The sequence below is a fragment of the Drosophila hydei genome, unplaced genomic scaffold (genome assembly GCF_003285905.1).
Source record: "Drosophila hydei strain 15085-1641.00,03,60 unplaced genomic scaffold, DhydRS2 tig00000315-arrow-arrow-pilon, whole genome shotgun sequence".
NCBI classification, from domain to species: Eukaryota; Metazoa; Arthropoda; class Insecta; order Diptera; family Drosophilidae; genus Drosophila; species Drosophila hydei.
Genome location: NW_022045707.1, coordinates 300,624 through 319,168, shown reverse-complemented (window position 1 = coordinate 319,168; position 18,545 = coordinate 300,624). Strand labels below are relative to the sequence as shown.

Sequence of the window (18,545 nt, the reverse complement as noted above, 5' to 3'; positions counted from 1 at the left end):
TACCGACTTACATACTATCTAAATGATACTATACTAAACGACCGTTTAAATGTTTCTGCCAATAAAACAAGATTTGTATTTTTCGAGGGTCTATTCATGGTGTATTTGACTGCTATTGAGTGGTGAAGTTTCTGTTAACAATTTTGTACAAAATGACACTCATTGGTCACATGCTTCAACGAGTTGAAAAAGCGCAAGCAGACGCTTGAAATATAATTCAAATAATACATAGTTATGTACAATATAAATCCTTGGCTTAGGGGTTAGTTATTTAAATAGTTTCCCATGTAGGAAAGATCCTCATCCTGTCCACTATCGCTCTGACGCACAGCCATAGCGGTTTCCACAAGATAATACAGACATTTGTATTTATCTCGTTCCTCACGACTTAAAGCTGCAAATAATCTTAATTGTTATATAAATCTTATAGTAATTTGAGTTAACGCACCTGGACGTGGAGGTGTTTGCGCCTGCAGTTGTGTATTCTCATTCTCTGCAATGGAGACATTTTCATCCGGCTCTGGAACGCACGAAACACCATCATCCACATTCGAACTCGTCACAATTGTTGCCTCTGCACCCAGCATATGATCCAGCAAATGCTGACTGCCTGCAATTACTGAAGTCGAGGAAGATAGGATAGAAGACATAATTTCGATAAGCCACAGAATACACTTACCTTCATTTTTGACGACCTGCGGGGTCACTGAATCACAATGGACTGCATTGCTGGTGACGGGATTCGTTTTGGTGGTGGTCACCTCCTCGGTACTGAAAACGGTCCTGCAAAGCATTAAGAGCTACAGCCTTAGCGTCTTTTGCTGTGTTGATATATACTTACTTGATGACACTCTGCCAGTCGTCGGATGTCTCGAAGCGGACTTCCTCCTCACTGACTTGTTCGCAGGACTCGTAGTCGTGGCCGCTCTCCTCACCTTCTGACCTGCGAATGAGAACGTGGCCATTAGAGACGACGGCCTACAGCAAAAGCCCAAACGAAACTTATAGCTAAAACTAAAGCATGAAGCTACCTAAGCGCAGCCACAAAACCACCAGTGCAATCATCCTGTTTAGCAAATACTTCTGCTTTCGACAGATATAGCGATTTGTGTTGCTCTTGCCCTTGCCCTTGCCCACGCTCCTGCTTAAGAACTTTATCTGGTGGGAGAGTATCTGACATCTTGTTCAATTCGTTCTGACGCTTGCGTCCGCGCTTCCTTGACGGCTTATCCTCATCGAATTCGGCCGACAGTTGCCCGTAAGGACTATACGATAGCATGGAATTGTTCGTACTGCAAGTGCTGCTGCTGCTGCTCTCACTACTGCTGCCGCTGCTAGTGGTGCAGGTGGTGCTACCATCACTCAAGGCCGCCTTGCGCAATTGATAGCTTTGTATCTTATCGATTATGGTAGCTTGTAATGAGGCGTGCAGCCTCTGAAAGCCCAGCGGATTGTTTGCAATTGCTTGTTGCCAACTTGTGTTTGGGGAGCAGGTAGATCAATTGTGTGGACTCATATGCATTCAAATAGGCTACAGGGCAATTTGCTAAAGCAAGCTGAGCTTTACCTGTATATCACGCTCTCATCGAACTCTGGCTCCATTTTGACCATCTGACCATTGGGCGTACGCACATATTGATCAAAGTTAGTAAGCACATTGGCTATACCCTCGTGCATCTCGGCGGCACTGTGCACCTCTTCCGTAGCGCCAACAACCTGTTCAGATGAGACAACTGATGAGATATATAAACACTCGGATCGTATAAGCAGCTTACAACTTCTGAAGCCGGACTGCCTGTAATTGGATTTGGTGTGCAATGGATATTTAGGCCGCCCATGGAGCCCGAAGAGTTGGGGCTTACTTTCTTGCCTCGACGAGAGATGGTGAAATGCAAAGGATCATTGCCCTCGCGGCGAATCATCTCAGGCAGAATGCGTCGACGCGCATTGATAAACCAATTGCAGACTTGCAGGACAGTTAAATTGGCCTCTTGCGACAAAGCAAACTTCTCAGCATCACTGGGATACGCATTGTAGCGATGTTCGTAGAGCCAACGCTTCAAGATTTTGACGGAGTGTTTTGGCAGATTACCCCGTCGCTTTCGCAGCGAGCCATTGACGTCGATGTGCGTTTCCACGAGCATGTCGTGAAAGTTTTGTATTTCCTGCACCGCTTGCTCGGAGTCCTGATCTTCTTCGACAATCTCATCCGCAGAGAGAGTGCCCAGCCCGACCATTGTGTCCTGCTGCAGCTGATCCTGATCGATGCTTGACTCCGAGTTGTATCGCTCACGTGCCGAAACGCCTAAACTAAATTGCGTCAATATTGATTCACACAGACATTAAGGCTAATGCTAAGACTGACCTTCGCTTTCCAATAGATTTGCTTGCACATCCGCCTCATGCATCATGTCCTGTATATTCCTGCGCACTTGGCGATCCAATACCAAGTCAACTTCATGTTGCTCCGGGGAGATCATCATAACACATTCACCAAGTAGGCAAAAAAGGAGTACAAGCTCAGGATGACTTGCAGCTCCTCAATAAACGATTTTTTCACAAAAAAAAAAAAATTATAGGTAATAAATATATCCACTATATATATTTTTAGTTTCCGTATTTTTGTGTTCACAGCACCGGCTTTGAAATTAGACTAACTTTGACTAGACGACATTTTCTAGCTGCCAAAAATTTAGCATGGCCTACTGCATAATTTTTAATTTTGAAATTTCTCGCCTTCAAAATTGCTTGTTATCGAAACGTATCGTTAGGGTCGTCTATCGACAGCACCTCGTATAAGACTTATTCAAAGACGTGACAGTATAACATGTCAAATTGACACTGCCAAGCAGGATTTTTGACAAATCGCTTAATACGCGCGCATAATTCACACAACGTAAACATTAAAGCCGTCAGTTGATTTATTGTTTTACGTTAAAGTTTAAAGGGCTTATTTTGTTGGCTTCTAACCTCCCTATGCCAGCTATGCTTGGGTGGCCTGCAGCGCAGAATTTGCTATATTTGTTTGTATGTTGCTGTTGTTGAGATAAATTTTGGTTCACTTGCCGTCGCTGCGTGTAACGACTCATCTGTATTATGTTTATATATACACGAACTCCGTCACTATAATTTTGCGTACATTATAACAGCAATGTTTTGTTTTGCTGCTGTTTTAATGATGTATTTTATGTCACTCAATGTGTACACACTGTCACTAGCATCTATATGCACACGCAGCCAACTTCATGCGAGACAAAAATGTGCGCGCAGCTAACTTCACGGCAGTCAAAAACGTAAATAAAAAATGGTAAACAATGGAAGTCAGTGACGATAAAGTTTCTGTTTTGGATGAACAGCTGTTTTCAAGCCTAAAAAGCAGTATAACGAAGCCCAATAATAATGGCCAGCAAATGGAGGTGGAGAATTTGGAAATAGAGCTAAAGACTCCAGTCGAAAATCCCGCGGATAGTTACGCCGATCCTCTTCAAGAATCAACTGCGTTGCCATTAAATTTTTCGTGGCGCTTTAGTGATGAAGATATTCTACTTAATGATAATGAGCAGTTGCCTGAGACGGTCCTATTGAATCCATCCAAAGGTCGCACCAAGCGCGGCCGGCCCTCAAGCAGCAACACCAGATTCCATTCTAGCAATGGCCATATCTGGAACTCTGAACGTGATATGCAGACTCCTCTTCAGGAAAAATTGTTGGTGCCCAAGCACCAGGCGTGTGGCAAAGGTCCTGCAAAATTAGTCTCCAATGCTGTAGAGTCCTGGATGATGTTGTTCGATGATGAGATGCTGCGCATGCTCTTGCGGCTGCTCAATGATCAGATTCGACAGCGACGTTCGCGAAATCCTCCAGAGCGCTTTGTAGATCTCGTAGAGCTCCGTTCCTGGATGGGTTTGAGCTATTTGTGTGGCGTCTTTCGTAATGCACAGTACAATGGACCATTAGGTAGCTAAACAACTACAACGTGTAAATCGGACTTATTTTCTAATTTATTATCTTTTCAATAGAGGAGCTGTGGACGCTGGAGTTGGGAAATGCAATATTTCGTGCCACAATGTCGCTGACGCGCTTCGAGTTTATTACAAATTGCCTTAGCCACCTGGGGGAGAGCAGCTGGAATGATGCACTGCGTCTGTGGCAAAAGCTGCTGATTAATTGTCGCTCCTATTACGGACCCAGTGGTTGGCTTTGTGTGGATGAGCAGGTTCTTCCAGATCATTTATTTTTGAGCTTATGCTGCGATGCCAAGACGCTCTTTATGACTAATGCAATAATTAATAAAACGGAGACGAAACACAGCAAGGATCTGATACAGCTCATCTGCGATTACAAGACCACTGGTCGTAATATTACACTGGGGACGCGCTACGCTAGCTTCAGCCAATGCGAGCAATTGTTGGAGTGCAATTTGAGCAGTCTTTGTACGCTGCCCTCCACTTCGCTAGACTATCCAAAAGCCTGGTCTGGTGGAGCACTGTCAAACGGCGCAATGAAGCTGACCCAACACTCAGGAGTCGCGTTGCTCGTGTGTGGCTTGAATAGCCAACTGAACGCCTTACAAACACACCTGCACACTTCCGAAACCTGCGTAGAATTCCATGAGCTCGCCAATAGATACAGCACTTCATTGTCTATGCCGGCTCGAACTAAGCCCGATGTGTTCCTGCAGCTGCTCCATTTGATGCTCAATGTGTCGGCTGTCAATTCTTGGATATTACTGCGGCTGGCACCTACCGGCAACAGCAATATAGATCAACGCGACTTTCAACGGCAGCTGGGACTCTTTTTAACGCAGCAGCGTTTACAACGTCGCCTGCATCGTCAATCGACGGCAACAACACTCGCAATGCGTTTGCAAATTTGTGAAATTTTGGGCCAGTCCAGCCAGAGACTGTTAAGTGAGGCCGCTATTGAGGCCAACCAATCGAATGGAGTTGGTGTCATTAGCTTGTCCCACTGCATGTTGCCTAAAGGCGTCGCCTTGGTCAGTCGTTATGGGGACAAGCATCGTCGTTGCAAGCCTTGCGCTCGCAACAAGCGCGAAATTAAAGCGAGATCGCGTTGCCAACAGTGCCAGGCGCATCGTTGCGGCAATCATCTAATCTCACGGTGCTATGAGTGCATGGGCCTGACGACCGCCCAGCTACCCGAGGGCAACATACGAGATTCTTAAAAATTGAACAAGATATTTATTAGCCAAGAGCAGCATTTTATAACAATAACTAGTATCCCGAGGTCCCATATATTTGGATTGACAAGATAAATAACATTTATTCAAGTGGTAAAGGTATGTGCGTATTGCTATGTAATGTGTGCTCTACAATTACAGACTACGGATGCAACAAAGTGGGGAATACAATTGTCTCTAAAATTTGTACTGGAACGATTTCGTTTTGTACTTGTTCCCCGTCGTTCGATTGCCAGCAGCTGCAGTATCATATGGTTCGCTCTGATCAAGGAACAGGCTAAGGAACTGTTCGTTTTGTAGCTCGTTCAGTGGCATTTCGAGCTCACTGCAGGACTTAACAATTTCTGCGCACGCACGCAAATCCTTACGCAAGTCTGCAATCATTTGAAACTTATTATTCCAATCGAGTAAAATATGCGATAGATATACATACATTGATAGTTGAAGAGCAAACTGAGGCAATTGGCGCACGCATTGCGTTGATTGTGTTGCAAAAATACCTCTATTAGACGATGCACAGCGTCCACATTGTGGCGACTCAGGAATGAGGAGCATAGCGGACTGGCTCTAAAATAGAATTATTAGTAAAATATGGAATTATCATAATACATTTCATTCGAGTAGGCACCTTCGATCCACTAGTTGCTGCAGCTCCTTGTGGTGCTCGAACAGCTCGCCAGCAGATTTCTGATCGCTAAACCAATCACTGGCAAAACATTGTTTCCACACACAGGCCACCACAAAGATGTCTTTGTGCTCGTTGTGTATGGCACGGGCGACCTCCATTAGGGAGACGAGGACTGCTTCGCTTTTCTGAGCCAGCGTCTCCTCCACAATGGTGCGAAAGGCGACGCGAATCATGCGCCTGCCTTCCTCTGTATTAAGACTTCCGCCATAGCCACGATGCAGGGTCATCAGTGCCACATCCGAGTTGCCGTTATGCCACAAGGCGATTGCCTTGAACGGCGCCAAATCTGAGTACATGGTGGCAAACGGATGATTCAACTGGCGACAGGTCTCCGCCAGCGATTCCAGCTGCTGCATGCGACCCAAAGAGCTCAAATACTTTAGACAGGAGATGAAAACCTCGTTGCAGGGCAACTGCTGCCAGCGAACGCATTGTCGTATTAAATAGAGGAAGTCCAACTTGTTCTTAACTTCCAGTGTCGCCAGCAGTAAGTTGTCAAGCTGTGGTTGTGAGAGAGATCGTATATCGAGGCCTAGCTGCGGGGAGCGCAAAGTCTTCAGATCGCTCATCATGCCCTTGGACATGAGACCCACGTTCTGGCCAAAGCTGCTTCCTCCATAATTGGCCTCCTCGCCAGTGGGCTTCATCAGGCTTTCACGCAATTCGCCCCATTTCTGTGTCTTACGATTGACTAGCTCATTGGTGAAGCAATCAATGGCATCCAGTTGCGTCGACGACTTGCGTTGCGACGTTCCCGGCCAGAGAAATGCGCTGAGATAATTCTGAAAGCGTTGCAACGCTTTAGGCGAACCAGGTGCTACTGTTGTCGTGCCGCTGCTGGTCAGGCGCGTTAGCATAGCCATCTCAGGAGGAGACACAACAGACCTCGGATTGTATAATTGTATTTTCTGTATTTGTTTTTTTTTTTGTCTTTTCCCACCCGGTTGTAATTTGACACTTATCGATATCAACTATCGATAGCTTAGCTTATACGACCCGCAGATGGTGAGTATCAAAATATATATATTTTAAAACGTTTTTTCTTATATATGTATAAATATATGTATACATATATATATATATTTAATTAATTGTTATAATAGGACGAAAAGTCTATTTGTATTACGTTTATTACGTCTGTTCATTAAGTCGCTCAGCAAACCAATCTATATGATATATATCTACCCGCTGTCTCAGACGATCGTATAATCTTTACAACTTGGCCGCGCTTTAAGCCGAAGTAGCGGGCTACCGGGTCACCCGCCTGGATGCGCATCAACATGTTCTCCTTGAGTTTGTATCTGCTGAGTAGTTCTTGTTTGTCCTCCGCCGTCATTACCACATGCTCCGGAACCAACTCGTGCTCCGTTATGTTGATCAGCAACTCAGACTCCAGGAACTGTTCTAGTATATACTTGGGTGCCATGTCCACCAGCGACTGCTTGGCCGAGGGCGTCATTCCACCTTGCACCACGACGATGGCCCTGTGGATGTTCTCCTCTTGCATACGGGTGCAGTACGTTTTGATGGTCTTGATTCCAATTTTGGGTTCCTCGGGAAAAAAGACAAACATCTGGTCAGTAGGGTCGTCGTTGTGAGCCACCAAGACGATTAGGTCGGACCGCGAGGGACGCTTGTCACTCGGCTTGTCGCCAAACATTTCCTTAAACTGCTCCAGGGTCTGGTCCAATTCATCCTGAGTTACCAGGTAACCACGATCGTGGCTCAACTGCATGATCGTCTTGCGTATGCGCCAGAGTTTGTAAGTTTCCGCCTCATCATCCATTATTTGTGCAGTTTTTTATTTAACTCTTCGTAAATATGTGAAACACGCCGCTACAACGTGGGGGCTTGTCGATTTTATAGTGACCACTATCGATATATTGGTTTATAAGTAAGTGTTTGTCAACGTTTAAAGTTCGTGTCGCACCAACACTTATAGCAGCAGTGCCAGGCTTACGCGCGCTACAGTAGAAATTCAAATAAGCCTGAGCCATATATTTCAATAGATGTGCTTAGTAAGTTATCACGTCGCGTATTGTCTGTCATTATCGACTATGCTCACGTATTGACATCGCATAATGCACAGACTGGACTCCTTTTAATATTTTACGTGTACAATATTTAATTATCAAACTGTCGCAGTGCAACAACTGTGCATCTAATGCTTCATTGTCATGTCGCTTGCATTAGTATCTCGAAATGTCATTTATGTTCCTGTTTATTTACACACAAAACAGGAGGTAGTTACGTTTCAATTATATACAGGGTATCTAATGGCAGCCCTAAAGATACCATGTTGATGAGGGGCTTAAAATAATTTGAAATATCATCGTATGACTTTCGTTTCCTGAGCTCACGTTCCACGTCAACGCAAATGACTGACAGTTTATCTAATAGAAAATTTTCTGCACGTTGTGTTTTTAAGACACACATAATTTCCCCGCCATTGACAAATTGTGCGGAAAATACGAAAATGAATATGAATATTCATGAATCTTGCAGTTTTAATAGCACTGCATATGAAATTGCCTCTAACAACAACAAAAACAAAATAACGAAAGCATAGAAAGTTCTAATGCATTTAAGCCACTTTGACCATATGGTTTGAATCCACAGCAAACAATAAGCTTTCCTACATATATATATATATATATATATATATAGTATAAAGGTTTGCAAGAAATGCAAATCTAATAAAAATCCACTTTGTGAAAGTATGAAAAATGACGATGAATTTCATTATAAATGCAAAAATTATTGTGGGCAGCGAGATAAAAGGGCTGCTAAGCGCGCCCTGTGGCCGCGTCGTCATCATCAACGTCATCATCGTCAACTTCTTTTTCAGCATCAACGCTGGACAGCTTCAGTAAATCTGATCAAAATCATTGATGCGCAAAGCATGAGGAAGTGGCTGCAGCGAAACGTGGGGCTTGGAGCGTTGAACGTCGAACGTGGTGCATCTTTCAGTCGCACAAAGTTTAAGCTAAGCTGTTGATAACATTGATGATAATAGCGGGAAGTACGGGGTGGCTGCGTGGAGAGGGAGCGAGATAACCGCAGCGATAATAGCTGAAGCCGCAGTCAGGTAAACCGTAGCCAACGATGGGGAGCGAGAGAGACAGAGAGCTACGCAGCTCAGGTGCGTGCGCTGCATTAAGAAATTTTGCTTTGAGGTGAAATTTATTCGTATACCCTGTACATATTCCAAATGATTGAGCGTCACAACTATCAACTGAGAGGTAACTAAATTGAGTTTAGAAAGTGTTTCAAGAATAATTTTTGTTTTATTTTCAATCAAACAATTGATAGATAGACAATAGATTGAATTTATTTAATTCAAAAATAACTATGGTTTCTTCCTTATTTAATAGAGAGGGTATCTTCACGTCGACTTCCTTTGCATCGCTCGCTCTTTTTGTTTTAGCAACAGCAGGTGATGAGGACAGAATAATTTCATAGGATTGAACGTGGCAAGGAATGCATAATTATTAGCGTCTGTGTCCATTGACATTGAGCTAGGCAAATTATGGCAAACGTCGCAGTGTCGCCATTAAAGACATAAAAAAGAGAAGGAAGCAGCTAACATAATCTAAGCGCTGCAGTGCTGCAGACTCTGCAGCTATCCAACTGTGTGTGGACTCGGAACTGGCACGCAATTATTTGTATAGGAATTTAAATTGAATGTCAGTCTGTTTGTCTCCGTAGAAAAAACAGAAAGGACAGGCAGAGCGAGACTGAAGTGAAGAGAGTCGAAGTCGAAGTCATCTGCGAGACTCCTTCAAGCACATACATATGTGCACGAGTGTGTGTGCGGGAGTGTGTGTGCGCGTGTGTGTAGAAGATGTTCTCCTGTTCGCCTGCTGTAAAATTCCAAATTTGTTTTATTTGATTTCTGTGCTACTGCTGCTGCTGCTTCACTCGTTTTCTTGCTCTGCTGCTGCTGCTGCATATTTCCCTTTTTATTCAAAATATATAAATGCCACGCCCAGCCACCTACGTCTCCCTATGAGCCGCCTTTATTTGAATATCGTGTCACATGTCGCACGCAGTTAGTAGTTGCCGCCTGTCCGCCATCCGTACGTTCCGTTCGTTGTTATTGTAATTGTTGTAAATGTCGCCAGCGACAATATCACATTTGCATATTTTTGTGCAAACACACGGCGAGCCCCGACACCCGACTCCCGCCACCCGCCACCCGGCACCCGTCACCAGCCACCAAACACCCGCTACCCTCGACTCCCACTTCAGCTACAGCCCACCCACTCCATGTGCGCCGCTGTGTGTGCATTTTTACTTAATTTTATTTGTATTGGATTTGCGCTGATGTCTCCTTGAAGCCCACTTCTGCTAGCTGCTACGGCTTTTTTGAATTTTGCAATTTTCACAATAAATTTTAATTCAATTTACTGTAAAGTTCACACAACTAAAAGCGGACGCGGAAGTGCACATTCTGGCATGACAATCGTCCCCCTTTCAGCAGCGCCAGCGCCAGCGCCAGCGCCAGCTCGACATCCTGCATCCTGCAGCTGGAATTGAAATTTGAGAGCTGCAGCGCTGGTTATCTAGATACAAGATACAGTGTCAGCTGCCATTGTTAAACTTGTCGCTCGACCGTCGACCGTCGACCACGATTGAGCTCACTGAAAATTGGTAAATCTCTGTAAACGCAGACTTAAATAATCTTTCTTCTTTAGCTAGTGCATGCTGTACTGCTCTGCCTGGCTATATAGAATAGCAACCGAAGAGTACACAAGTACAAAAAACAAGTCTTACAGGTCATGCTCAACTGCGCTTAGGTCTAACCTTAGCTTCCTCTTTGACTTTCTACTTTCACTTTCTCTTTACGAAATGTAACTGCCAGACAAAAATCTAGAGTGAGCGAGAGGCATGAAGTACTTCTTTATCTCCTATGGTGATCTCTCTCCCTCTCTGCCTATATCACTCCCTGATTTTCTATCTCTCTCTACCACTCTCTCTCTCTATATATAAACTTCTCTCTTCGTATGTCAAATGTGAAAGTTAAACATTTCAAGATTCATTTGATAGAGTTCTGCTATAGCTGGTGTGTACTGTACTGTTGCTTTGCAAATTGTTGTAAGTTGTGTGCTCTGTCTCTGCCTCTATCTCTGCCTTTGCCTTCGACTCAGTCTCTGTCTCTTTCTGTCTCTGCCTCTGCCTCTATCTCAGTGCAACTGGCTCTGGCTACGCTGCAAAGTATGCAATAATTTGCGCATATTATGGTAATGGCCGTCGCGCATGTGTAGCAGTTGGGATTTTGATTGTGGGGCTAAGCTCACTGATTAGCTTAAAGTAAATTGAATGTGTGCGGGGTGGGGAGAGGGGGTGTCACAGACGACACTTCCGACTTCCGACTTACGACTATACTACACTCATTTGAATTTGTTATCAAAATTTGTTATTCACCATTGGTTTAGTTTTACGACTATCGTACGGCTCAAATAATTGGCTTAAATGGCCAAGCCAACGAAGGAGAACTCGCAGCTACACCAGCAACCGACGCTGTCTCTTATGTGAGTAGCTTTTGGGTTTTGCCGAGAACTTGGCTCTAATCAAACCTTGCAACACGTGCAGCGGCTTACCCAACGACCCAACAAGGTCATCGATTTACATTTATAATCCCTACGAAAAACGCACTGTTGAGGTGCCCCTAACGTAAGTGACTTGTCGAACGGCGTTGCCTGTTATGAATCGTACTGTTTTCAGCTACTACTGACTTCTGACTTCTGATTCAACATCTGTTCCGACAGTAACTTTGATGCATTCGTCTCGCTGCTGAAGTGCGTGATTGGCACTGGCATTCTGGCCATGCCACTGGCCATGCGGTACGCCGGCATCGTGTCCGGCGTGGTGCTCTCTGTGCTGTTAATGGTCCTGCTTACCTATTGCATCCATTTGCTGGTGAGTATCTGCAGTTGCCTTCTCTGCTGCCCATGTCCGGTCCAAATCGCAATTATTTGCATTTAGCCTTCCCGCACAGATCACTGGCATGACCGAGTGCTGCCGACGCATCCATGTACCGCAGGTATCCATGCCGCAGGCCGTGCAGATTGCCTACAAATTGGGACCAGCCTGTTTGCATTGCTTTGCCCGCACGGCTGGCATTTCGACCACCTGTGTTTTGGTCTTTGGCCAGTTTGGTCTCTGCTGCGTTTACATTGTGTTTGTCTCAAAGAACCTAAAGGAAATCGGCGATTTCTACTTCAAGGAATATCACGAGCGCTACTACGTTCTCTGCGTCTGTGTACTGCAACTGCCCTTCTTTTTGATACGCAAGCTGAAGTTCTTGGTGCCGCTGAATCTCCTCTCGAATATCCTGCTCTACGTCGGATTCCTGTGCATCATGTATTACCTGTTCCAGGGCCTGCCTAGCTTACAGGATCGCGAAATGTTCAAGCCCCCCCTCGACTATATGATGTTCTTTGGCATTGCCGCCTTCTCCCTCACAGCCGTTGGTTCAGTGCGTATGACAGAGACTCGTCTATAATTTACCCTAAATACTGTGCACACTCTTAGATGCTCGTCGTGGAAGCCAACATGGCACATCCAGAAAGCTACCTTGGCTTCTTCGGTGTACTTAATCTGGCCGTCTTCTGCATACTCTGCTCGAACATATTTTTCGGAATCATGGGCTACTGGCGCTACGGCGAGCAAGTGGAAGCCAGCATTACGCTCAATATTCCGCAAAGTGAAGTGTAAGTATTGCGCATCGCTCTATAGCGCGAAGAGCCCACCTGTCTTAGCTACTCCATTATTTAATTTCTTCTCCTTCCTTATTTTACAAGCCTCTCACAATTCATTAAGATTGCCATTGCATGTGGCATTTTCTTGAGTTATCCGTTGAACGGCTTTGTGTTCATAACCATCGTCTTCAACGAATTTGGTGATCAGAAACCCCAGCACAAGTGCCGCACTACAGTGGAAATCTTGGTGCGCATCTGCTTTCTTGTGTTAACGGGTAGGTGGAGCAGCCGGATCTGATCTGTTTACGTTCCTATCGCTCGTCTCTCGTTTCCCTCCAGGCATCGTGGCTGCTGTTGTGCCCAATTTGGCTGCTTTGACCGAGCTGGAAGGTGCCTTCTCTCTGTGCAACTTAAACCTGATCTGTCCGGCGCTGATTGACATCTTCGTTAACTATCAGATAGGGTATGGCCGCCTGCGTTGGAAGCTATTACGCGATATTCTGCTAATCCTAATCGGCATTGTCTTTGGCGTTGTGGGCTGCACCGTGGCCATACAGCAGCTGGTGGCTGATCTAACGGCAAAGCCTTCTTTGCCCGGCAAAAGTTGATAACGGCAACTTACTAGCGCTGCATTTATCAGTTAAGTCCTTAGCTTTATTTAAGCTGGTCTTAACATCATTTGCAGTTGTCGCTGTTGATGTTTGCTGTTTGCTGTTTGCTGTTAGATGTCTGCTAAGCTTTGTTGAGTTTTAATTAATTGGCCGGGCAAGTGTTTAGTCGGTTGTTGTTCATTCCAGCTAAGCCAGTGACCAGGATCTGTGTAAATATGACTAAAATTCGCTGCCCTTTAAGATGCTCTAAGTTTCGGTAATTTCTTCTCAGTGAATTTACACCATATAATAATAGTATGTGAACTTGTTGAAAGTATTGATAAGTTTCGGTAATTTCTTCTCAGTGAATTTACACCATATAATAATAGTATGTGAACTTGTTGAAAGTATTGATAATACTAGACAATAATAATCAAGTTATAGATAGACCTGCCTCGTATAGGAAACGAACTTAAGGTAGGGTATTTTAGAGTCGTGCATTTGCATCTTACATATGATATCGATTGTTGGTGGCATTAATTAGGCACTACCCCGGCTGCACGTAAGCTGATCAACTGGGCAAATAATTTTAAATGAAACGAGCTGTAATCAAATGCAGGCAGTGAGCCAGCCAGACAGGCAGACAGGCAGCCGCAACAATTGCGCCGAGTCCTTTGCGATTCTAAAATTGAATTCCTTGCCTCAGCGGAGCTCAAATACAGAACTTGCTTGCCAAAGTTCGTTGGTGGCTGTTGTGGCCCCAGCACAATAAACTAAAACACAAATACAAATACAAATACAAATTCGCCGAGGCATCCTGCCCGTCCGTTATTCCCGGCTACCCAACTACAGCAAATATACACATATATAAATAGGCACAGCTAAAGCAACTGCAACTGTTGACGTCACTGGCGACGTCGAAGTCGACGCTGACGCCGACTGTTGACTGTGGCAGTGTAAATAGCAAAGTACAATAAAAAAAGGAATAATAAAACAAAAAGAAATGCAAGTAAAAAAGGCATGATGCGAAAATAGTAAGCCAGCTCCTCAAGGAGCTGCACGACGACGATTGCGACCACTGCAGCAAACACACAAAACACAATTTCCATTCTTCAAATAGGAATACAAAGCAACAAAAAATAAACGAATGAATAAAAAAATGAAGAAATCTTGCAACTGCCTGCGACAGTGTTCGTGAGAGGGAAGGAGGCAAAAAAGAGAGCGAGTGAGCGGGGAGAGGAGAGGGGAGAGCGCAACAAAGGCCGAGGTTGTTGTCCTCGGGCATGATTTTTGCAGACATGTTGCTTAAAACTTAATTTACAATCGCTTCACAGTGGCTCTTCTCAGCCAGCCACAGGAAATCAGCTAAACTAGCGCCAACCAAAATGAGATCCAGCCTAGGCTTAGGCTGAACGACTCAGCTGCGACCAGGATACCAAAATTTGCTAGCGGCGGTCTGTTACAAATAATTTTCGTATATAATTTCGTGGGGTTTTGCTCCCAAATAAAAGAAAACTGAAATGGCAAGTAGGTTTCTTTTGCCTGGTTGTCAGTACAGCATCATGTTAGTGTCATTATCAAACAATTGTGCGCTGCAATGTCAGCTAAAGAATGCCACAGTCAGCCAGACTTCTACTTCGTTAACATGACTGGGATCTCACATGGCCGTCGCATATGGCGGTCCGCAAACAATGCGTTCCACAACTTCATTTTGTGGACAGTTGTTGCCTGTCGATTGTTCCAGATGGTCGATCATTGTAGTGCTCAGTTTGACATTTAGCAGACGCTATTCTTTGTACGCTCTTTATTGTTCTTTGTTCGTTCGTTCGTGTGTGTGTACATACAAAATAGATCCTGTTATCTGAGTTATGTATGTCTACTTATGCAATATAAATATTCAAAGCTTTTATCCCGTTAGATTTGCATACCGTTATCCCTGAATAAGAAATCAGGGTATACTAGTTTTGTTAAACTGTATGTAACAGTCCGATTTTCGTTAGCGCGTTGATCTCAGCATATTTTCTTAATGTATATTGTATTGATAGATTTTATATACCGTCTCCACATTTCCCCAAATTCTTTATATTTAAGTTGAGTTGAAAATAGGGTTAATATGTGAAGGAGCATTTTTACAAAGCTGACAAATATGCAAATAGAATATGTAGAGCATATGCTGAAAATTTCGATGCGTAAGCAATTTTGGTGTCTTAATATCAAGTTTCAGCTGTTTTTTTTTTAAGCTAGACACAAACTAGGCAATATACTAAAGACTCAGATAGGACTGGGATCAGGGTATCTCATAGTCGGGCACCCCTGGTTTTATTTTCCTACTGCACGAAATATTTAGTTAAAAGTTCTTATGCCTGTATTTGCCTTGGAAATAGTGTAAATGCAAAAGCTTTTTAGTTAGTTCTATTTCTTTGTGATATTGTTCTTGTGTGCATGTTAGCTTAGCATTCTCGCGGAGCTACGCAGTCAAATCACGTGCGTGTGCTTTCGTTTTCGGGTGCAAATAATTTGTGAGCTTTATAATGCTGAAAGTTATTTTATAAAAAGTGAATTTTGTAAAAGGGAGAAAAGTGATTAGTTTATTCAATTTTAATTGCGTTTTGTTTTTCCCTATGCAAGCGCGGTTGCATTAGGTGTCAACGGTAAGCGCCGTCTACTTATAAATATCTACCCCAAAAACAATACATATATATAATTTTGATTTAACTAAGGGAAAAATATTTTTGTATTGAATTACGTAACGCAAGGGTATTTATTTTATTTTTTATATTCGACTTTTCAACATAGGGGAAACTTAAGTTGGAAAATTCAATAAGCAAAGTGAAAAGTCAGTCTAACACTTCTAGCCATGCCTGTAACACTCCACCCCTACCTATTTCATTACTACTAAATAAGTATTTATATATGTGGTTACCTCATGCTTTGTCAACTGACTTTGGCACGTTCCATTTTGCCTTCCAACATTTATTTGCTTGGCTTGCAAGGCCACGTCGACGCTTCGTTGATGCCTGATGCTGGGGCATGTCATACTTGCTCGTATTTGGTTTGGCCACACATTCTATGGCCGTGTGGATTTGTCTTTGGTTTGCTTCATTCTGGATTTTAGTCTCCGACAAGTGAAAGCGCCTAAATGCGGCTGAGGTTGTGTTTTGCATGCTGAGGGGATTTTAAATTACACACAACGTTCCAACAATGGTCAGACGTGGTTAGGGGGAAGTAAATTAAATTGAAAGCGCCGCAGAAAATTGTCACAGTGCAAAGAAAGAGAGAGAATCTTAGAGTTATCTGAAGTATTTACTTATTTATTTCTTATTCAATGAAATTTACTTGAGAATTTTCCAAGCAGCAGAAGAAACTGCCCCGAGTCACATATTCGCTGTTTCCTTTTTCTGCTTTTTTTCTATTTATACCCTGATCCCATGGAAAATGGGAAATCAGGGTATAGTGGTTTTGTTAAACTGTATGTAACAGGCCGAAGGAAGCGCATATGTAATCTCCGTTTGATTGTTACCGATTAAAAACGTGGTCGAAATGCAGCTATTAAAGTATATCTCACGGCTTATGAGCTAGAGCCTCCCCAGTTAGTTTTATGTATATTTTGGTTTATATTTAATGCTCGATGCTATGGATGCAATGGAAAATTTAGCACATGGTACTGGGTTCAGGGTAGCTTGAAGTCAGTCACCCCGACTAGTACTCTCTTACTTGTTTTTGGGACTGGAGCGTGAGGGAAGGCTGGACATGTGCAATTTGAATTGTGCAGGCTGTCCGGGCTCTCGGGGTCTACTGACATGGAGTAATGCTGGTATGCAAGCTTGAATCGCTGGATTTGCTTACAGTCATTCATCTTGACGAGTTTGTCTCTGGCATTTGCTTTTGTTTTGCGGCATGCGAATTGTAGATTTTTCAACCAAAATGCGTTGGCACTAGACCATCAGGAGATAATGCAAATAAATACGAAGGGCGGGCAGAGAGAACTTTACTCAAAATACCGAACAACCAGTCAGCAATGTGCCAGTGCATAAGTTGGCATTATGCAACAAAACAAGGGACAAGGATAGCCGGGCCAGGTCCAGGTCCAGGTCCAGGTCCAAGGCTTATGCCTTACGGGCCAGCTTGGCCAGATCGTTGCGGCTAACACATTAAAAAGAGCTCGACCAGTTCAACACTGTATTGAATTTCAGAGCTTACAGAAATGGCTGCAGTCCGTGAGTCACTTTAGACAGCTTGTACGCTGTTTGCTTGTTAACTTATTTGCATCGCCGAGGAGCAGTGGGAAGGCACACACCTGGGAGACCTGTGCATGTAGGAGTGAATCTTAAAGATATATTGTAGCAAAAACTGCTCGCAATTACCAACTACAGTGGCAGGAACAAAGAGGAAATTAACTGGGCATGCAACTAATTAAGTGTGTGAATTCCAATCAACTCGAGGCAACTCTTGCAGCTCGAGCTTCTGTCTATCTCGCTCTCGTCATGGGCTGTTTGTTGCCTCGTCTAATGAACAAACTAATTGCAACGGCAACTGCAAAAGTAATCAAAGTGGCAGTCAGCACCAAAACCAAGTCTCGGCTCTCCACTTTCAAGTCTCGAGTCTCGGTCTCGAGTCCCGAGTCCCGAGCAAAACGGCAATAATAACAAAACTTTGTTCAAGAATTTTGAGAATGTTGCACAGATATGCGCAAAATGCAAGAAAATATGCTTGGCCGGCCCCGCCTCACATACACAAATTCAACAGGGAGACGGAGCGAGTGAGTGAGAGAGAGAGAGAGAGTCAGAGAGGGAGAGAGAAAAACTGAGCTCAAGTGTTGTTGCTGTTGGCTTATATCAATAATTGCCAAAAGCAAATTGGAAAAGTTATGCGCCTGCAGTTAATGCGACCAGCGGAAATAGTCGTAGCCCATAGCAGGAGCAGGAGCAGCAGCAGCAGCAGCAGCAGCAGACTGTACTGCAATGCACACACATAGATACATACATACATATCTCAAATATAAATATGTATATATATATTCCTTACATGGCTATACCTATTATTCTTTTACAGCACATGGCTTTATTTGCTTCTATATGGGTAGGCTCGATCTCTTTGAATATGTAAATAGTGTATTTCAGGTGCGTTGCACGCCAGCTCAGCTGCATCTCTAAGGAGTTCACGTTTTGTTTTAATTTTTTTGCAACTTTTTTTTGGGAAACTTTGTGAAGCCGCTCTCCAAGTATCGACATTGGCATCAATTTAATTTTGGGTTCCTTCGACTACTTTGCATTATTAAAACTGCGGGCTAAACTTTTCGAGCAGCAAACTTGCAACATTTCTGGCCATGGCAATGGCAGTGAAAGTACAGTTTCGACTAAGCG

General features: G+C 43.8%; 5 protein-coding genes across 8 annotated transcripts; 2 read left to right on the top strand and 3 right to left on the bottom strand.

The window, feature by feature from the left end:
- Positions 1-86: 86 nt before the first annotated feature.
- LOC111593190 lies at positions 87-2,676 on the bottom strand. 2 transcript variants are annotated; one of them, XM_023305808.2, is made up of 8 exons: positions 2,366-2,676; positions 1,776-2,305; positions 1,568-1,716; positions 1,032-1,475; positions 842-943; positions 680-783; positions 449-619; positions 87-394 (listed from the first exon to the last, which is right to left on the bottom strand). In XM_023305808.2, the coding sequence occupies exons 1-8, from the start codon at positions 2,481-2,483 to the stop codon at positions 264-266; spliced, it is 1,749 nt and encodes a 582-aa protein (XP_023161576.1). In that variant the 5' UTR covers positions 2,484-2,676; the 3' UTR covers positions 87-263. The 2 variants fall into 2 exon arrangements, with proteins under 2 accessions (XP_023161576.1, XP_023161577.1); XM_023305809.2 differs by lacking the exon at positions 1,032-1,475 and having other exon boundaries at positions 2,366-2,675.
- Positions 2,677-3,220: 544 nt separating this feature from the next.
- On the top strand, positions 3,221-5,209 carry LOC111593189. Of its 2 annotated transcripts, XM_023305806.2 has the most exons (3): positions 3,221-3,293; positions 3,357-3,957; positions 4,020-5,209. In XM_023305806.2, exons 1-3 carry the CDS (start codon positions 3,246-3,248, stop codon positions 5,183-5,185), a joined length of 1,815 nt encoding a protein of 604 aa, XP_023161574.2. In that variant the 5' UTR covers positions 3,221-3,245; the 3' UTR covers positions 5,186-5,209. The 2 variants fall into 2 exon arrangements, with proteins under 2 accessions (XP_023161574.2, XP_023161575.2); XM_023305807.2 differs by having other exon boundaries at positions 3,242-3,957.
- Positions 5,210-5,259: 50 nt separating this feature from the next.
- Positions 5,260-6,859, bottom strand: LOC111593192. Its single transcript, XM_023305816.2, has 3 exons — positions 5,829-6,859; positions 5,634-5,767; positions 5,260-5,574 (listed from the first exon to the last, which is right to left on the bottom strand). The coding sequence occupies exons 1-3, from the start codon at positions 6,749-6,751 to the stop codon at positions 5,378-5,380; spliced, it is 1,254 nt and encodes a 417-aa protein (XP_023161584.1). The 5' UTR covers positions 6,752-6,859; the 3' UTR covers positions 5,260-5,377.
- A 141-nt stretch (positions 6,860-7,000) lies between these two features.
- On the bottom strand, positions 7,001-7,746 carry LOC111593196 (DNA-directed RNA polymerases I, II, and III subunit RPABC1). Its single transcript, XM_023305820.2, has one exon. It carries the CDS (start codon positions 7,672-7,674, stop codon positions 7,042-7,044), a length of 633 nt encoding a protein of 210 aa, XP_023161588.1. The 5' UTR covers positions 7,675-7,746; the 3' UTR covers positions 7,001-7,041.
- A 3,475-nt stretch (positions 7,747-11,221) lies between these two features.
- On the top strand, positions 11,222-13,526 carry LOC111593179 (glutamate transporter polyphemus). 2 transcript variants are annotated; one of them, XM_023305788.2, is made up of 7 exons: positions 11,222-11,422; positions 11,484-11,564; positions 11,660-11,810; positions 11,890-12,369; positions 12,426-12,604; positions 12,695-12,867; positions 12,932-13,526. In XM_023305788.2, the coding sequence occupies exons 1-7, from the start codon at positions 11,364-11,366 to the stop codon at positions 13,198-13,200; spliced, it is 1,392 nt and encodes a 463-aa protein (XP_023161556.2). In that variant the 5' UTR covers positions 11,222-11,363; the 3' UTR covers positions 13,201-13,526. The 2 variants fall into 2 exon arrangements, with proteins under 2 accessions (XP_023161556.2, XP_023161557.2); XM_023305789.2 differs by lacking the exons at positions 11,222-11,422; positions 11,484-11,564 and having other exon boundaries at positions 11,729-11,810; positions 11,877-12,369.
- The last annotated feature ends 5,019 nt before the right edge of the window (positions 13,527-18,545 follow it).